At 39.5% G+C, this 15,597-nt stretch overlaps 1 protein-coding gene across 9 annotated transcripts in view; it reads right to left on the bottom strand.

Annotated features, from left to right (window-relative positions):
- Positions 1–15,597, bottom strand: part of STIM1 (stromal interaction molecule 1) — a 225,818-nt gene that overhangs the window by 26,428 nt on the left and 183,793 nt on the right. For all 9 annotated transcript variants that reach the window (XM_081281995.1, XM_081281997.1, XM_081281996.1 and 6 more), the window contains exons 6-7: positions 4,886–5,063; positions 1,157–1,334 (exon numbers count right to left, since the gene is read on the bottom strand). In XM_081281995.1, the coding sequence (XP_081138121.1) occupies positions 1,157–1,334; positions 4,886–5,063 (356 nt within the window). The remainder of the gene's footprint in view (positions 1–1,156; positions 1,335–4,885; positions 5,064–15,597) is intronic.

Here is a 15,597-nt window from a genome sequence, read left to right as displayed (position 1 = left end):
GAGATACTTAACCACTGAGCCACATCCCCAGCCATTTTTATTTTTATTTTTTATTTTTTATTTTGAGACAGGATCTCACTAAGTTGTTGAGATTGGCTTTGAACTTGGGATCCTCCTACCTCAGTCTCCTAAGTCACTAGGATTACAGGTATGCACCACCACACCCAGCCTGTTTGGTACTTTCTAATAAAGCCAATATAGAATGTTCTATTATTATATGTCCAACAGAAATGAATGTTTATGCCCACCAAGAGATATATGCAAGAAGGTTCACAGTAGTGTTAAGTCATGAAAGTTTAAAAAAAATTTTTTTTAATTGCAAACAATTCAAGTGTTTATTGACAGGAGAATGGACAAATTATAGTATCCTTGTACAATGGATTATTACTGAGCAATGAAAATAAACCAGCTATACCACATGCAACAAAGATGACTCTCAACTTTTAGGGACTTAATGTTGAGTGGGAAAACACACACACACACACACACACACACACACACACAAAAGCATATATGTATAAAGTCATTTTTATGAAGTTCAAATTAGGCAAAACTAGGTTTGAGGTTGTGACAGAGGATACCTTTTGAATGAAATATTTACTAGGGCAAGAGTTAGCTGGTTGTATCTTGATCTGGGTAATAGTTATATGGGTACATACATACATAAAAGCTTGCCAGCTTTATGCTTATGTTTTACATAGTTTATGCAAATACCTCAATAAAAAATAATAAAATAATTCATCACCTGTTATTCACTGTTCTTTGAAAAACACCTCACCATTTATCGCTACTCTCTTATTTTCTTATTACTAGGAATTGAACCCAGGAGTACTTTACCACTGAGCTACATTCTCATTACTTTCTATTTTTTATTTTAATACAAGAGTTTTGCTAAGTTGCTTAGGTCTCACTAAGTTGCTGAGGCCTACCTTGAATTTTCAATCCTCCTGACTCATCCTCCTGAGTCACAGGATTACAGGTGCAAACCACCACACGTGGCTTCTACTACTCTTATTGGTAAGAGTCTAATGACTGTAGAAAATAGACTTTGAGCCATATTTCAAGTACTCACACATGAGAAAGTTTCCAGCCAGACCCTAGGCCCTTACCCTTTGCCCACCCCTTGGGGTGTCCAGGGATTTGGAGACTCTCCTACCTGCTCCAGCTCTTCCTCTGCATATTTTTGGCGGCTCCGCTCATTCTCAGTACCCTCCCGCAGTTCCTTCAGCCGCTGGGCTTCCTGCTTGGCCAGGTTGATCTCATCGCGTAGCTTCTTCTCCAGATGGACTTTCTCCACCTCCACTGTGCGGTGTTCCTCCTGGGCCTTGTGTAGCCTGAGGGGCAATGTAGGGAGCTGGAGGAGGCCAGGCAAGGGGATGCCAGCCAACATGCCATGAGTCATGGCAGCAAGAAGGAAAATGATAGCACTTGCTCTCTGTATTCATTTTCCCTACTCTGCTAACTGGCTAGCTCTGTCGGCTAGGATACCATAGTCATTATCCTAATTCTTACATTGGCCATCATTTGGCTGCCAGTAATTAAGGTGTGAAGTCTGGTTCCCAGGCATCTGAATCCCTCCTCTAAAGTATCTCACATGCTACAATCATAACAACCATCAGTTCACAAGGCATTTCACATTTATTCTCCAGGCAGATAATGATATACTGGTATCATTATCACCTGGGACAGATGTGAATATGAAGGGTTAGGAGAAGGAAAATAACTTACAGGAGGAACTGAAACTAGAATTAAAATTATTGTGATTTCAAATACCACAGATTTCCCTTATTTTGGGTTATATGGAAGGTTCAATGAATGTAGAACTTTACAAGCTATACAAAATCCAGGAAAAACCTAATGGTTGAGATATGAATGACATGGAAAAAAGTTCAGGAAGATGACAAAGTAATTATTGAACTGGACCTCTTAGACTCCTAAGCATCTGATCCCAGAAGCACAGAAAAACAAAATTCATGCCAAAGAGGATCAACAGGGTTTGGAGAGCCCCTGCTGCCCCAGGTTCTGAGTTTTCTTCCTAGGTATCTTCCACAGTAAGATCTCAAGGGTATCAGTCATAAAAATCTACTTTTATACACACCCACATATTCCCTCTACTCATTGACAAAACCTTCCATCTAGGAAAGCCTTCCTTCCTCTCTTCTTTCCTCCACATATCTATCCATGTTAATTTGTTCATTCAGCCATTCACCAAGTTCTATCAAGGTGCCTACTAAATGTCAAGCCCTGTACTAAGCCGTAAATATTATGGAGACAAATCACCAAACTGTCTCTCTCACTGAGGTGCTTAGTAACCCAGTTCAACAAATACAAGTAAACAGTTAACTGTCTACAGTGTTGTAAGTTCTACAATGAAGAGAACCCAAAGGACAGCATAATCAACTCTGCCAGAGAGGAGTTAGAAAAGGGCCTCAACTAGACCCAGATGAAAGGGTAAGAGCTTACTAATCCCACTGAAAAGGGAAAGGACATAGCTCCTGTCAGGTCTTCCTATTTTAATAGGAACACAAAGTTATCAGTATACTATGATAGGAGGGTAAAATGATAAAGAAGAAAAATATGAGATAAAGAATTGGGGTATAGAAAACTAAAGGTTGACTAAAGAACAAGACCTATCGAGAAAGGCAATGATCACTGAGAAGAGGCAGAAACAGAACTCAACCTTTAGGGGAAAAAAAAAAAAAAAACCCTAGTCCAGAGTTGTCAGTGGCTGAGGACTCCAAAGATGTGGTGGAATAAGCAAGGAAGAAATATTAGCTACAAGCTTCTGCTAACAATTGTAGTCCACTGCCTAATTTGCCCCTGGAGAGAAAAAGGAATTGAACCTCCTCAAGGTGTACAACAGATGGTGCTACAAGCACAGTTTAAAAAAAAAAAAAATCAGAGGCGCCATTTCCTGCCCCCATCTCCTTCCCGTGCTGAATATCCTCCTTTATTGTACTCTTCTTCCTTTACTGTACTCTCCTGTAACCCAATTGTAAGAAATTATACCATTAGGGATTTGATTCTTCACTGAAATACTGTCCCTTCTGAAAGATATCTCCTTAGAAAAGCCAATACCACGGTATGTCTGCCCTCTTTCTGTAATAAGGACCTCCTTCAAAGTAGAACTGAGCCTAGTCCATTTTCAAATTCCCAACAGGGTCTAGCAAAGATGGATATTGATAAATATAGTTGGGTTCCGAAATGAACAAATAAAAGCACTACCCCCACCCCAAGGCAATAATGAATTAGCATTACAAAGAAGAAAATTAGGCAGCCAGATTGCATGATTGTGAGTCCTAACTCCAATCTCAACCAGTTTTCCCCCCTTTCTTCACAGCAAAATAAGAATCAAAATCTCTGTCTCAAAGAATTATTTTGAAACCCAATGAAATCCTAAATGGAATGTACAAATAAATGTCAAATTACATTTATTTACTCAAAATATCAGGAATTCTGTAATTAAAGCTCTGTAGTGGCTGGCAATGGATATCTATTAATGTCAAGGTGGCATGTGGGCTGTTGACACTGTTAGAGGAGGGTATGCAAGTATGTATGTCCAAGTCCGGTGGGGAATAGGGCCTGTCTCTAAGCGCTACAGTGGTCATTAAGCTCAGGAGGCCTTAGGGAGCAGGGAAGGCTGGAAGTTTAGTTTTATCCCCAAACTTGGAATGTCTCCTGCCTAGATTCTTTTGTCTTTGGAATGAAAACAGTACATGTTTTTCAGACAAATGAACTATGGGATTCCTAAGACAGCAGCAATTAGTCCCTACGTGGCAAAGGGCTGAGGAACAAGGGCACAGCAGAATAGCCAGGATTCAGCTAAGAGATCAGAACCCCTTACTCCCTCAAAGCCCATTCCATGGAAATGAGTCTGGTAAGCCTGCTGCCTCAAGTAAGGCTACCTCCCCTGAGTCCCATATCATGTCCTCATTGCCCTTTCCTATGTGTGAGTTTTATTGCCCCAAAAGCAGTGAATTCCTGGTTCCTAGATGTCAGAAAGTTCAAGAATTGACTGACTGACGACTGATACTCTCTCTTTTTATAACTAAATCTTCTGCCACCATTTTAAAATCATGTTTCATTTTGACAGCATCCCAGATTATCAGAGCTAAAAGTGTTCTCCTAGAAGAGTATGATGCTCTCCACAGAGGGTAAGATCTCAAGGGTATCAGTCATAAAAATCAACTTTTGTACACACCCACACATTCCCTCTACTCATTGACAAAACCTTCCATCTAGGGAAGCCTTCCTTCCTCTCTTCTTTCCTCCACATATCTATCCATGTTAATTTGTTCATTCAGCCATTCACCAAGTTCTATCAAGGTGCCTACTAAATGTCTAGCCCTGTACTAGCCGTAAATATTATGGAGACAAATCACCAAGCCCTTCACACTACTAATGAGGAAATAAGTGCAGGAAGGGAAAGGATTTACCCAAAGTCATACAAGTCAGTACTTAGAAGACTAAGGCTCCATTCAAGAGAATACAAAGGTCAGTAGGAAAAAAGATTTATGAGGTTTCTTTGAAGAACAGTGAATTATATCTATATATATATATATGGGAACGGAAGCAGTCTAGAGGCAGGACAGAAGACAGAATGACCCTTACTTAACAAGCCATCTAACAGGGGAGTTCAAGACTTATGAGAACTAAACATTTCTGAAGCTCAGAGGGAGGAAAGACAGAAACCAGCTTCCCCCCAGGAGGAATAACTGCTCAAGGCAACTGGAATAGCAGAAGCTAGGCTTACAATGCATTTCTGGAATGGTGAGACAGCCCGGACAGTGATGACAGCCTAGTCTCAAGGGTACAACCCAGGTGGAAACAGGTGGCTCCCAAGAGCTAGCAGCGCCAGGCTTGTAAGGAAGGGGCAAGGCCTTACCTTTCCTGAAGGTCATGCAAACTCTGCTCAGCTCTGTGTAAACCCTCCAAATCCTTCATCATCTTCTTCATGTGCTCCTTGGAGTAACGGTTCTGGATATAGGCAAACCAGCAGCCGCCCACACCAATAACAATAGATACCACCAGCATGAAGTCCTTGAGGTGATTGTGGCGGGTCACTGCCAGAGAGGAGAGGGCATGATGAGTCAGGGTGCCCACTGCACACTTAGCCTTGCAGACTCACTGCATCCCCTACTTTATGATGCCTCCCCCTGGCAGTCACACATTTCTCTCGGGAAGAATTAGTTTATCAGACACATACTTGCCATATGCTACTACAGTAAGCTCTGTGCTTATTTCTCTGCTAGTCAGGGACTAGTTTGGAAAGGTTGAGAAGCCTAAGAGTGAGGTTTATTAATTCATACTTCCCTAAGATACAGTGAAGAGGAAAGAATCATGCCAATGTATCCCAGCCATCTCTGGGCTAGGATGAGCCCATGTGCCCAGATGCACTGGCTTCCATCCTACAGGGTAAGCAATGTAAAGGCAAAAGGAGATGGCTAGGATAAACAGAATAAAGCCATGGCACTAGAGCCTGAGGTCTAGCTACAGGACTAAGGTTACTGCAGAAGTTGGGTTTCCCGGACTAGTAGGCCATTTTAGCACAACGTCCAAAGCACAGATCAAGTAAAGGTCTTGAATTCTCAATCTACAGAGAGCATTTCTAGGCTGTAGCTCAATCCAAAGATCAGACAGAAGAGGAGTAGCATCAAGAGATTGGCGTATGAGAGACATTACACATGCCCAGAACTGAGAAGCAGATCTACCTCCAGAGAATGCCTGGCAATAATTTAGTGAATGCCTGGCAATAATTCAGCCATCAGGTAGGATTAAAAGCAATGCCCAGTTTCCAGAGAAAATTTAAATGCTAAATAAGGAAAAATAAAATAGAAGCTAAAAACAAAAACCACCTTCCCAAGAACTTAGTGAACAGGATAGGAACATTTCTGAAGCCTGACATTGTTCCTAGTACGCCAGATCTGGGCTCTGGGCCATAGCACAGGAGATTTGAAAAGGATATCATAAGAAGAAGAGGACTGCTGCAGTGGCCTATCTGGGATGTACTGTGGATTCAGAGAAGCCATAAATAAAGGAATCAGAAAATTAAGGAAAAAGGAGTTAAACCAAGGTTAAAGACCCCCTCTGTGCATAAAAGGTTGTCCTCAGGTAGGGGAGAAGATAGAATTAGCAGGATACCAATGCCTGGTAAAGACCCAGGTACAGCCACCAAATTGAGGGAGGGTCTAGCTACATGAAAAGACACATGTAGCTGGAAATGACATGAAGCTGAGGCTCACAGTTTGACAAGAAGGGTTACAATCATAGCTCTCACTGAAAAGCTGAGCAGCAGAATATGGGGATGGCATGGGATCAAAGACAAATTAGCACATGCTATTTCCACGCAAGGAAGGGGAGGTTCAGGGTGGCAGCCACATCTTATACATATTTATGCAGGTTCCTCAGAGGGAAAACTGAAGGCCCTCCAGTGGCCATCCTCTATCCTCCATGTGGACTTGCATTTCTAGCCATACTCATGTCCTTAGTCTCTTGTCCTTCAATTCCCAACAGGAAAAATTTCTGTAGCATAGTCACTTTCTTTTCTTTCTGAACACATTTGTCTCTGCTACAGTCTCTACTAGAGCCTGGGGTATTCTTCATTTCCCCTGCTTGCTAAGGATTTTTAATCTTGGTTTCATGGGGTTTCTTAATGCCAACATCCCCTTTTACATTCTTTTTTTAAAAATATTTATTTTTTAGTTGTAGTTGGACATAATATCTTTATTTTATTTTTATGTGGTGCTGAGGATCAAACCCAGGGCCTCACACATGCCAAACAATCGTTCTACCACTGAGCCACAATCCCAGCACCACCCCCCACCGCCCTTTTACATTCTTAACAAAAGACAAAGCTACCTTCATTCAGGCAATACTCTATGAAATAAACATTTTTGTCTGTCCTCTTATTACTTTCAAACTTCAAAGTTCTTAAGGTGGGCATGCAGATTGGGCCTAGCTATTTCATTCAGACCTTTATTCTACCATGTCCAGACTGTTCTAGAAACAGATTCTATCATTTTGATCAGCTTCACATTCTCATCCAAGTCATAAATAAAAACAATGAGTGACTGGGACTAATGACAGAATCTCACAATTACCTTCTCCCTGCCCCTGTTTCTAAGGTAATAATGTTCCACCTTTTAGTACCCTCTGGATTCCTTCAACCAGTTTTGACTCCACATAAATGTGCAAACATCCACTCTATCTATCCACCTTTCTACCTTGTCAAATGAGCAGCTAAAGTCCCAGCCCATAAGCTGCCAAGCTTGGTGGAAAGAAAATGAGTATAATCTGGTTGATTTACTCTTATGGTTTCTAATGATCATCACTTGCCTATATGCCAATGCCCAGCACAACATCAACTGGCATACAGAAGGCACTCAACAAATCCTTTTGGTATTGTATCTTTATGGATAAATCTGGAGTGTGAAAATATCTCCCTCCTCTTAATCCACACAAAAAAAGAAATAGAGAAAATATAAAATGTATCAAACATTCATATTCACCAATTCTAATCATCACACCTACTCTATAAGAGACAACAATAGTGTTCATATTCTATAGACCAGAAAACTGAGGCTCTATAAGGGACACTGACTTGCTGGAGCTCATAAAAAGTGATAGAGCTGTATTCAAATCTAGATTTGTCTGGCCACACTATCTTTCCTCTGACCCACACTTTTCCTCTACAACTTTCACATTCATGCCACAAATTTTATTTCTGCTTTGCTACATGCAAACATCTCTCATTATGGAGATGTTTAAATTGCCCTGATCTAACTTAAATCTATAAGCTCAATGCCTGTGTTTTCACATAAGCACGTCCTGGGAGATGATTGTAATATTGCCATCAGACCAGTGAAGATCTAAAGGTCAAAAGGCCAAGCTTTTAAAGTTGAACATAAAGCCTCAGAGAAATTATTACACCATCATAGCATGTATCCTGCACTATTAGGAAGTCTGGGTTCTATGCTAGACTGCCTCAATTTGTTATGAACTTCACTTCTCTTATCTGGACCTCATCTTCCTCAACTGTACAGTGTTACTACAAAATTACTTAAGAGAATTCTTAGGTATAAATCAAAATGTTTTGAAGGGTGAGGGAAACATTCAGATGGACACATCCAGGATGTAATTAAGAATGTGGGTATTGAATGTGATGAAGATGAAACAGATGTAGAAACTGTCAGGTCCCTTCAGTGGAGCCCTGAGCTGAACACTACACCACCAACGGAATCTATAAATATTTGTTTAGAAATAGAAAATAGGCAAATCAAGATACTAGTTACAGGGCTGGGGATGTGGCTCAAGTGGCAGTGCGCTCGCCTGGCATGCGTGTGGCCCGGGTGTGATCCTCAGCACCACATACAAACAAAGATGTTGTGTCCATCGAAAACTAAAAAATAAATATTAAAAAATTCTCTCTCTCTTTCTCTCTAAAAAAAAAAAAGATACTAGTTACATCTTACAATTATGTACTTCTTCCCATCATAATTCCATTCCAATCCTTCAATTCCTACCATCTTCCTATCTTTCTAGCCTACCACATTTCACAGAGTTCCCCCATTCCTTCTCCTCTAGTAAGGATTCCCAGATCAATCCATTCTTTGGACAGACAGATGAGCATGGACTATTTCTCTGCTATCTCAGGGAATGCATTTAATGTTTTTCAAACTTTCATGTTTGTCACTTTCTGGTAGTCAGTGAGTTCCTCAGGGGCAGCACACAGAATTATTTACCTCTGTAGTCCCATACTTAGCAAAGGGTCTGACCAGAGTAGGTACTTGGCAAAGGTGAAAAAAAAGCAAAAGAGAAGAATGGAGGGAGGCCTTTGAAGGAAAGGAGAGTGCAAAACAAAGTACATGTAAAGGGCAAATAGTTTCTGAAGACAGAAGAATATGCCCAGTGGTACTGCACAGCCTCTATACAAACTCAGCTCTTAGAATCCACCTCACAATCAACAGAGGCAGGGTGGAGTAACCAAGTTCATTCTGACACAGCAGACATGGCTGGCTAGGTAAACAGAGCTAACCTAGGGAAAGATGACTGGGACTTGGAATGATAAAATTCCCAGTCCAAATGCTGCAAATAAATTTTAGCAAAATGAGATCAACTGTTAACATCATCAGGTGGGGAAGGTAGATGTAAACAAAAGAAATGCTATTAATAGAGTAAGGGGTGATTAGAATTTGCAGGGTACCAGTTAGTACTGAAAAAGTGAGTATCCAATTATTATCACCTTCTGGAATTCTCTCTCCCAATCAATTCTTTCCATTCTCTCTGCTTTCCATAGTATACTGATAGATACAGATATTTATCCTTCACTGCCAAAATCTGTACTAGGAATGTCTTTTGTCATTTACATAGCCTTCTGTGCTGGAGTGTCTGTTTAACCAGTAAGAACTGGTCCTGGGCCTTCCTTCTTCCCTTCTAGTTATAACCCAACAAATGTTTTAGCTATTTCAAATATTCACAAATACTCTACAGGTAGCAATTCTCCCCAAAACCAAGCTGAGCCAGATTCCTCTCCCAAGTCTGCCTATTCCTGTAGTCTGGAGAGGTACAACCTCTTTCTGTAAAATTTCTAGCAAACATCTGGTAACCACTCCTTGTTGGGTCTTAAACTGAATATTACTGTCTCTGCCCTCAAGGAGTCCAGTTTATAGAATTAAAGATGGTAGGAGAGATTGTTTTAAAGACAGTAGGTACAAAGGGCCATGGATTTACAGAGAAGAATGAAAGGGGTTGAGCACACCTGAGGGTGAAAAAGCATCCTGGAGAAGGCTTGAAGAGCATATATAAACATATCCGAAAGGAAAGAGAGAAGGTAAAGATACAGCTACAGTCACCAGAGTAAGCTCTGCCGAAGAGGTGGACACTCCTGCTCACTATGAAATTTTTCCTATTGTCCGAGCCACTGAAGAAGGAAGATAAGACATAATCTTTTCTTTTCCATAACTGTCCCTAACCCAGCAATTACTCTGCAGGTCTCTCTCTCTCTCTCTCTCTCTCTCGATCTTTCTCAATACTCCTGCTAAAAGCACAAAGGGCACACTAGTCCCTAGCCTGGGACTAAGCAAACAGTAGGCCACTCTAGAAACAGTAGCTATCATTTCTTTAGGGGAAACTGAGGCACAGAGAACATTAGGAATGTGCCCAAGGTCACAAAGCTACTGAGTGATAAACTTTCAAAGCTAGAACTCTTTATATCTTATTTCCTCTGATAGATATACAAGGTAGATAATATAGTAGAAAGCAGCACTGAAATATAAGTTAAAAATGTGTGTTTGAATAATGGCTCTACCACTTAAAAAGCTGAATGGCCTCTAAAAACTCATCTCATTTCTGTGAATCTAAATTTTTCTGAGAAATTATCTGCACAAGATACAAAGCCCCTCAATGAATTAATCAGCTATCATGGTGAGACATCAGTTTAGACTTCAAACTGGACACTGTCTTTCGTCAGGCCTTTGTTTCTCTTAACACATCTAACACCTGATAATTGGCACTGTTTAGAGAGCTCCAGATAGGTCTGCAGGCCCAGAGCCAATTCTGCAGAGTGGAGCCAATTTTGCAGAGCGGAAAAGACTGTAAAGGGCCATGTGCTACTCTTAGACCACATGGGGAGGACTGAGCATGCCTTCTACTGTCAGAAAAACGGACCTTGAGATGAAGCCAGTCTAATCCCTCTTCCTCCTTCCAAACTCTGAAGCTGCTGTAGACAGGTGGTGCCTGTTCCCTCAGCAGGCCCTCTCAGCTCTGTATGACAAACCTTTGATTTGCAATTTCTCAAGCCTTAGGATAGTGGCAGGATTTTTATTAAAGCAAGGCGAGGTGGCCATGGCTGGTACTGTAACTTGGCCTTGGTTCTCTGGCATGTTTGTTATATGACTTATTATGGTGAGGCCTGCACATCTGTGCCCAACCAGCCTAGATTGAGAACACAAGTCATCACCAGCACAGGGTATCACTCTAAGTCCTACATGGATGTTGAATAGAAAACAGAAGTAAAATAGGGATTTTACTCTGTACTCAGAAAGGAAAACAGAACCTAAGGGGCACAGATCAAAGGATTCTTTATATGAACCCAGGAGGCACAGCCCCACCCTTGCAGAAGTCTCCTGGCAAAGAGTCTCCTAGTATTTTCCTAAGATTTCGGCTGGCAATTTTCAAAATTTTCCTTTAACAAGTATAACTAGAAAAATATAAAGACAATATTTGTCATCAGGACAGCTGTTGGATTCCACAATCTTAGCTTACAGAAATATGCCCAGCTCTCAGAACCCTAGAATAATAACTAGTAAGAGTCTTTAAATTAGCAGGCCCATTTTACAGATCAGATAACCTGAATCTAGGCAAAACTGAATTGCCAAAGACCACCTGACAAGGCAGTGGCCAAGCACAGAATTCCCAAAAGTACAGGATGTTGATAGAAGGAAGGAACAGATCTCCTGTCTTTTATACAGAACCCAATCAAGGGGTTTCTCCCCCAAATAGTGCAAAGTCATAGCTAAAAGAAACCATAAGGACCTTTAGCCTAATGATCTATCTCATGATACACATCAGAAAATAAACCCTGGAAAAAGTAATCTACCCAAGGTTACACAGCAAGTGGCAGTTTAAAAAAAAATTTTTTCATAGTTGTAGATGGAAACAATACCTTTGTTTTATTTGTTTTTATTTGGGGCTAAAGATTGAACCCAGGGCCTCACAGGTGCTAGGCAAGTGCTCTACCACTAAGCTACAGCCTCAGCCCCTTAAGTGGCAATTTTGAAAAAATCTCCTATCATTTCAAGGTTCTTTCCTAAAATTTATAAAGAAGTTCTCTGAATGCAAGTCCAGGATTTATAAGTATTGAAGATGCATATATTTGTTATCATTTTTGAAATATAATGTTTGCAAACACTTTCTCTATTCTGTGAATTGTCTTTTCACTTCTTGAAGTGTAAAACTTTTAAATTATGATGAAGCTCAATATAAAAGTTCTCTGAATGGAAGTCCAGGGTTTATAAATATTGAAGATGCATATATTTGCATCTTCAATATATTGTTCAATATATTCTTTCTTTTGTTGTTTGGGTTGTTAAAAAATAATTTATTGGGAGAAAATCTTTGCCACCTGCACCTCAGATTGGGCATAAATTTCCAGAATATAAAGAACTCAAAAAACTTAAAATTAAAAAAAAAATAACCCAATCAATAAATGAGCAAAGGAACTGAACAGACACTTCACAGAAGAAGAAATACGATCAGTCAACAAATATATGAAAAAATGTTCAACATCTCTAGCAATTAGAGAAATGTAAATTAAAACTACACTGCGATTTCACCTCACTACAGTCAGAATGACAATTATCATGAATACAAGTAACAATAAATGTTGGTGAGGATGTAGGGAAAAGGGTTCACTCATATATTATTGGTGGGATTGCAAACTGGTACAACCACAAAAAGCAATATGGAGATTTCTCAAAAAACTAGGAATAGAACCATCATTTGACCCAGCTATCATTTATATCATTTATTATACATCATTTGTATACATCCAAAAGAGTATCCAAAATCAGCATATTACAGTGACACAGCCACATCAATGTTTATAGCAGCACAATTTACAATAGCTAAGCTATAGAACTAAGCTAGGTACCCTTCAACAGATAAATGGATAAAGAAAATGTGGTATACAATGGAGTATTACTCAGCCATTAAAAATAATGACTTTATGACATTTGCCAGTAAATGATGGATCTGGAGACTACCATGCTAAGTGAAATAAGCCAATCCCCAAAACTCAAATGTTTTTGCTAATATGTAGAAGCTAAATCACAATAAAGGGGGTAGGGCAAAAAGAAAAGTTTAATAGGTTAGAAAAAGGAGAATTAAGGAAAGGGAGGAGGGCTAGAATAGAAAAGACAGTGGAATGAATCTGACATAATTTTCCTATGTACATATATGAATACATCACAGTGAATCCCACCATCATGTTTATCCACAAGAATGGGGTGCTAGTTAGAATAAGATATATTTCATGCTTGTATAATTATATCAAAATGGATTGATTCTACTGTCACATATAACTAAAAAGAACCAGTAAAATAAAATAATGATAATAATAATTTATTAGCCAGGCGCAATGGTGCATACCTGTAATCCCAGCAGCTTGGGAGGCTGAGGCAGGAGGATCTCAAGTTCAAAGCCAGCCTCAGCAACTTAACAAGGCCCTAAGCAACTTAGCTAGACCCTGTCTCAAAATAAAAAACAAAATAGGGCTGGGGACGTGGCTCAGTGGTTGAATGCCCCTGGGTTCAATCCATGGTACCAAAATAATAATAATGCTAATTATTATTATTTATTGAGGCAATGTTCATATAATACAAAATTAACTATTTTAAAGTGAACAATCCAGTGGCATAGAGTACATACATGATGTCTAAAACATTTCTATTCTCCAAAGTAAAATTTCTTATCCATTAAGCAGTTTCTCCCTATTCTCCTCTCTCTCCAGCCCCTGTCAACCATCAAGCTGAGTTTATGTCTATGGCTTTCTCTATGGTGGGTATTTCAAATAAATGGAAACATACATGATCTTTTGTCAGCTTCTTTTACTTAGCATAATGTTTTTCAGGTTTCTCTATACTGCAGCATATATAACTTCACTCCATTTTATGACTGAATAATACTCCATTGCATGTATGTAACAATTGTATTGATCCACTCATCTGCTAATGGTCATTTGAGCTGTTTACATCTTTTGGCTCTTGTGACTAATGCTGCTATGAACACATGCATACATATACTTGTCTGAATATCTATTTCAATTGTTTGGCTAATATATCTAGGCATGCAATTGCTGGGTTATATGGTAACTCCATGTTTAATTTTTTAGAAACCACTAGACTTTTTTTCACAGTAACTGAATCATCTTACATTCTTACGAGAAATTAAGTTTCTATTTCTCATATTCTCACCAACACTTGTTATTTGCCTTATTTAAAAAAAACAACTACATTATTATGGTTATCATAATAGCTATCCCAGCTAGTATGAAGTCTATTCTTAGCTTTAGTACCTCTGTTCTGCTTATTTAAGGAATAATTTTCCTGCTGATTTCTGAACTCCCTTAGGTTAGCTTATACACAGCATATAGGATATATGAAATGAGCCTAGGATAAAAATATTACACCCTACTTATCAGTGTAACCTGCTCCATTGGGGTCCCTCTTGCTGACTCTGATCTCCTGGACCCTGTACCATGGATCCAGGATCCTGGTTCCCATGCTAGCTCATCTTTCCAGATGGAAACCTTGCCTTCTGTAACCCGCAGTTTCTGATGTACCCTTTAAATCTTCAAAGCATAAAATTCCACTTTGATATAGAACATATAACAGCTTGATACTATATCTTAGAAGACTAAGGAATAATTATACCCTTCTGGTAAAAGTGTTCTTGCTAGTGTACATACAAAGAGGAGTGTACACTGTTAATGGTTAGAGTTCAATAAGGCCACTTCCCACCTTTCAAGACTCAGCTCAAGAATTACATTCCCTAGGGGCTAGGATTGTGGCTCAGCAGTAGAGCGCTCACCTAGCATGCGTGGAGCCCTGGGTTTGATCCCTGGTTTATGTCCAACTACAACTAAAAAACATAAATATTTAAAAAAAAGAATTACATATCTCATAAAGCTTCCTGGACTCCAACAGGAAGCTCTTCCCTATTTTGTACTCTTAGCTGAATTCTAGAAAGACTGACATAATAGCTTTAACATTTACTACATTTGTCGACCATTTACTCTATCCATTGAAAAGCCTATCTCCATTTAGATGGAACTGCTGCTGGAACCTGTATAACAAGGAACCCTGTCATTTATAATGATAAACAATGAGTATTCAACAAAGGTTGCTGAATGAATGAAAAGCTATTGCTTATTACAGAGGGTATGCCTCACATAAAGAATAGAACCATTCACTTATCATTTATTATCTATAAGTAGTAAGTAAAATGTGTCCTAGAACCCCCACTTAAAAAAAATAATTAGGCAGAAAAGAGAGTGGAAACAGTTTTCTCCCAGATAGCTCTGTCTTATATTTTCAAAAAGTACAGATGCACCTGTATTGATAGATCAACTTAGGCAACTGCCAAGCCACATACATGGAAAAGGAAATGTTGTATTGTCTCTGACCCTTTCGGCCAGATGCTTCTTTAGATTGGGTTCTGGTTCTACAGCATTCTGCTGCTGTATCCTCAACTAATGAGGGCAGCTTTCAAAGGGCAGGGGGTGGGCTCTATGAATCTACGTGGCCAATGCTAATTTCCTAAAAAATCTCACTACTTCTATTCTCATTTGGTTCATAAAATAAGAAAAATGATGGCAGGGTTGGCCATTCCCACCACGCAGATCTCCAGGGACTGAACTACATAATGTTCTCAGCCCCTGGCTAAAGAGACAACCCTTTCTTAGATCTAAAGCATGTCTCTACTGCTTCAGTGAAAGCTCATTTAGTGTTCCTTGGTCATTCAAGGACGCAAAAATGATCAGTAATCAGTTTCTTCACTCTGCACATGTACATACCTCAATATAACAGCTAAATGACATTT

The sequence above is a fragment of the Spermophilus citellus genome (assembly GCF_964194105.1).
Source record: "Spermophilus citellus genome assembly, chromosome: 2".
Classification (NCBI taxonomy): Eukaryota; Metazoa; Chordata; class Mammalia; order Rodentia; family Sciuridae; genus Spermophilus; species Spermophilus citellus.
This window is presented reverse-complemented; position numbering and strand designations above follow the sequence as displayed.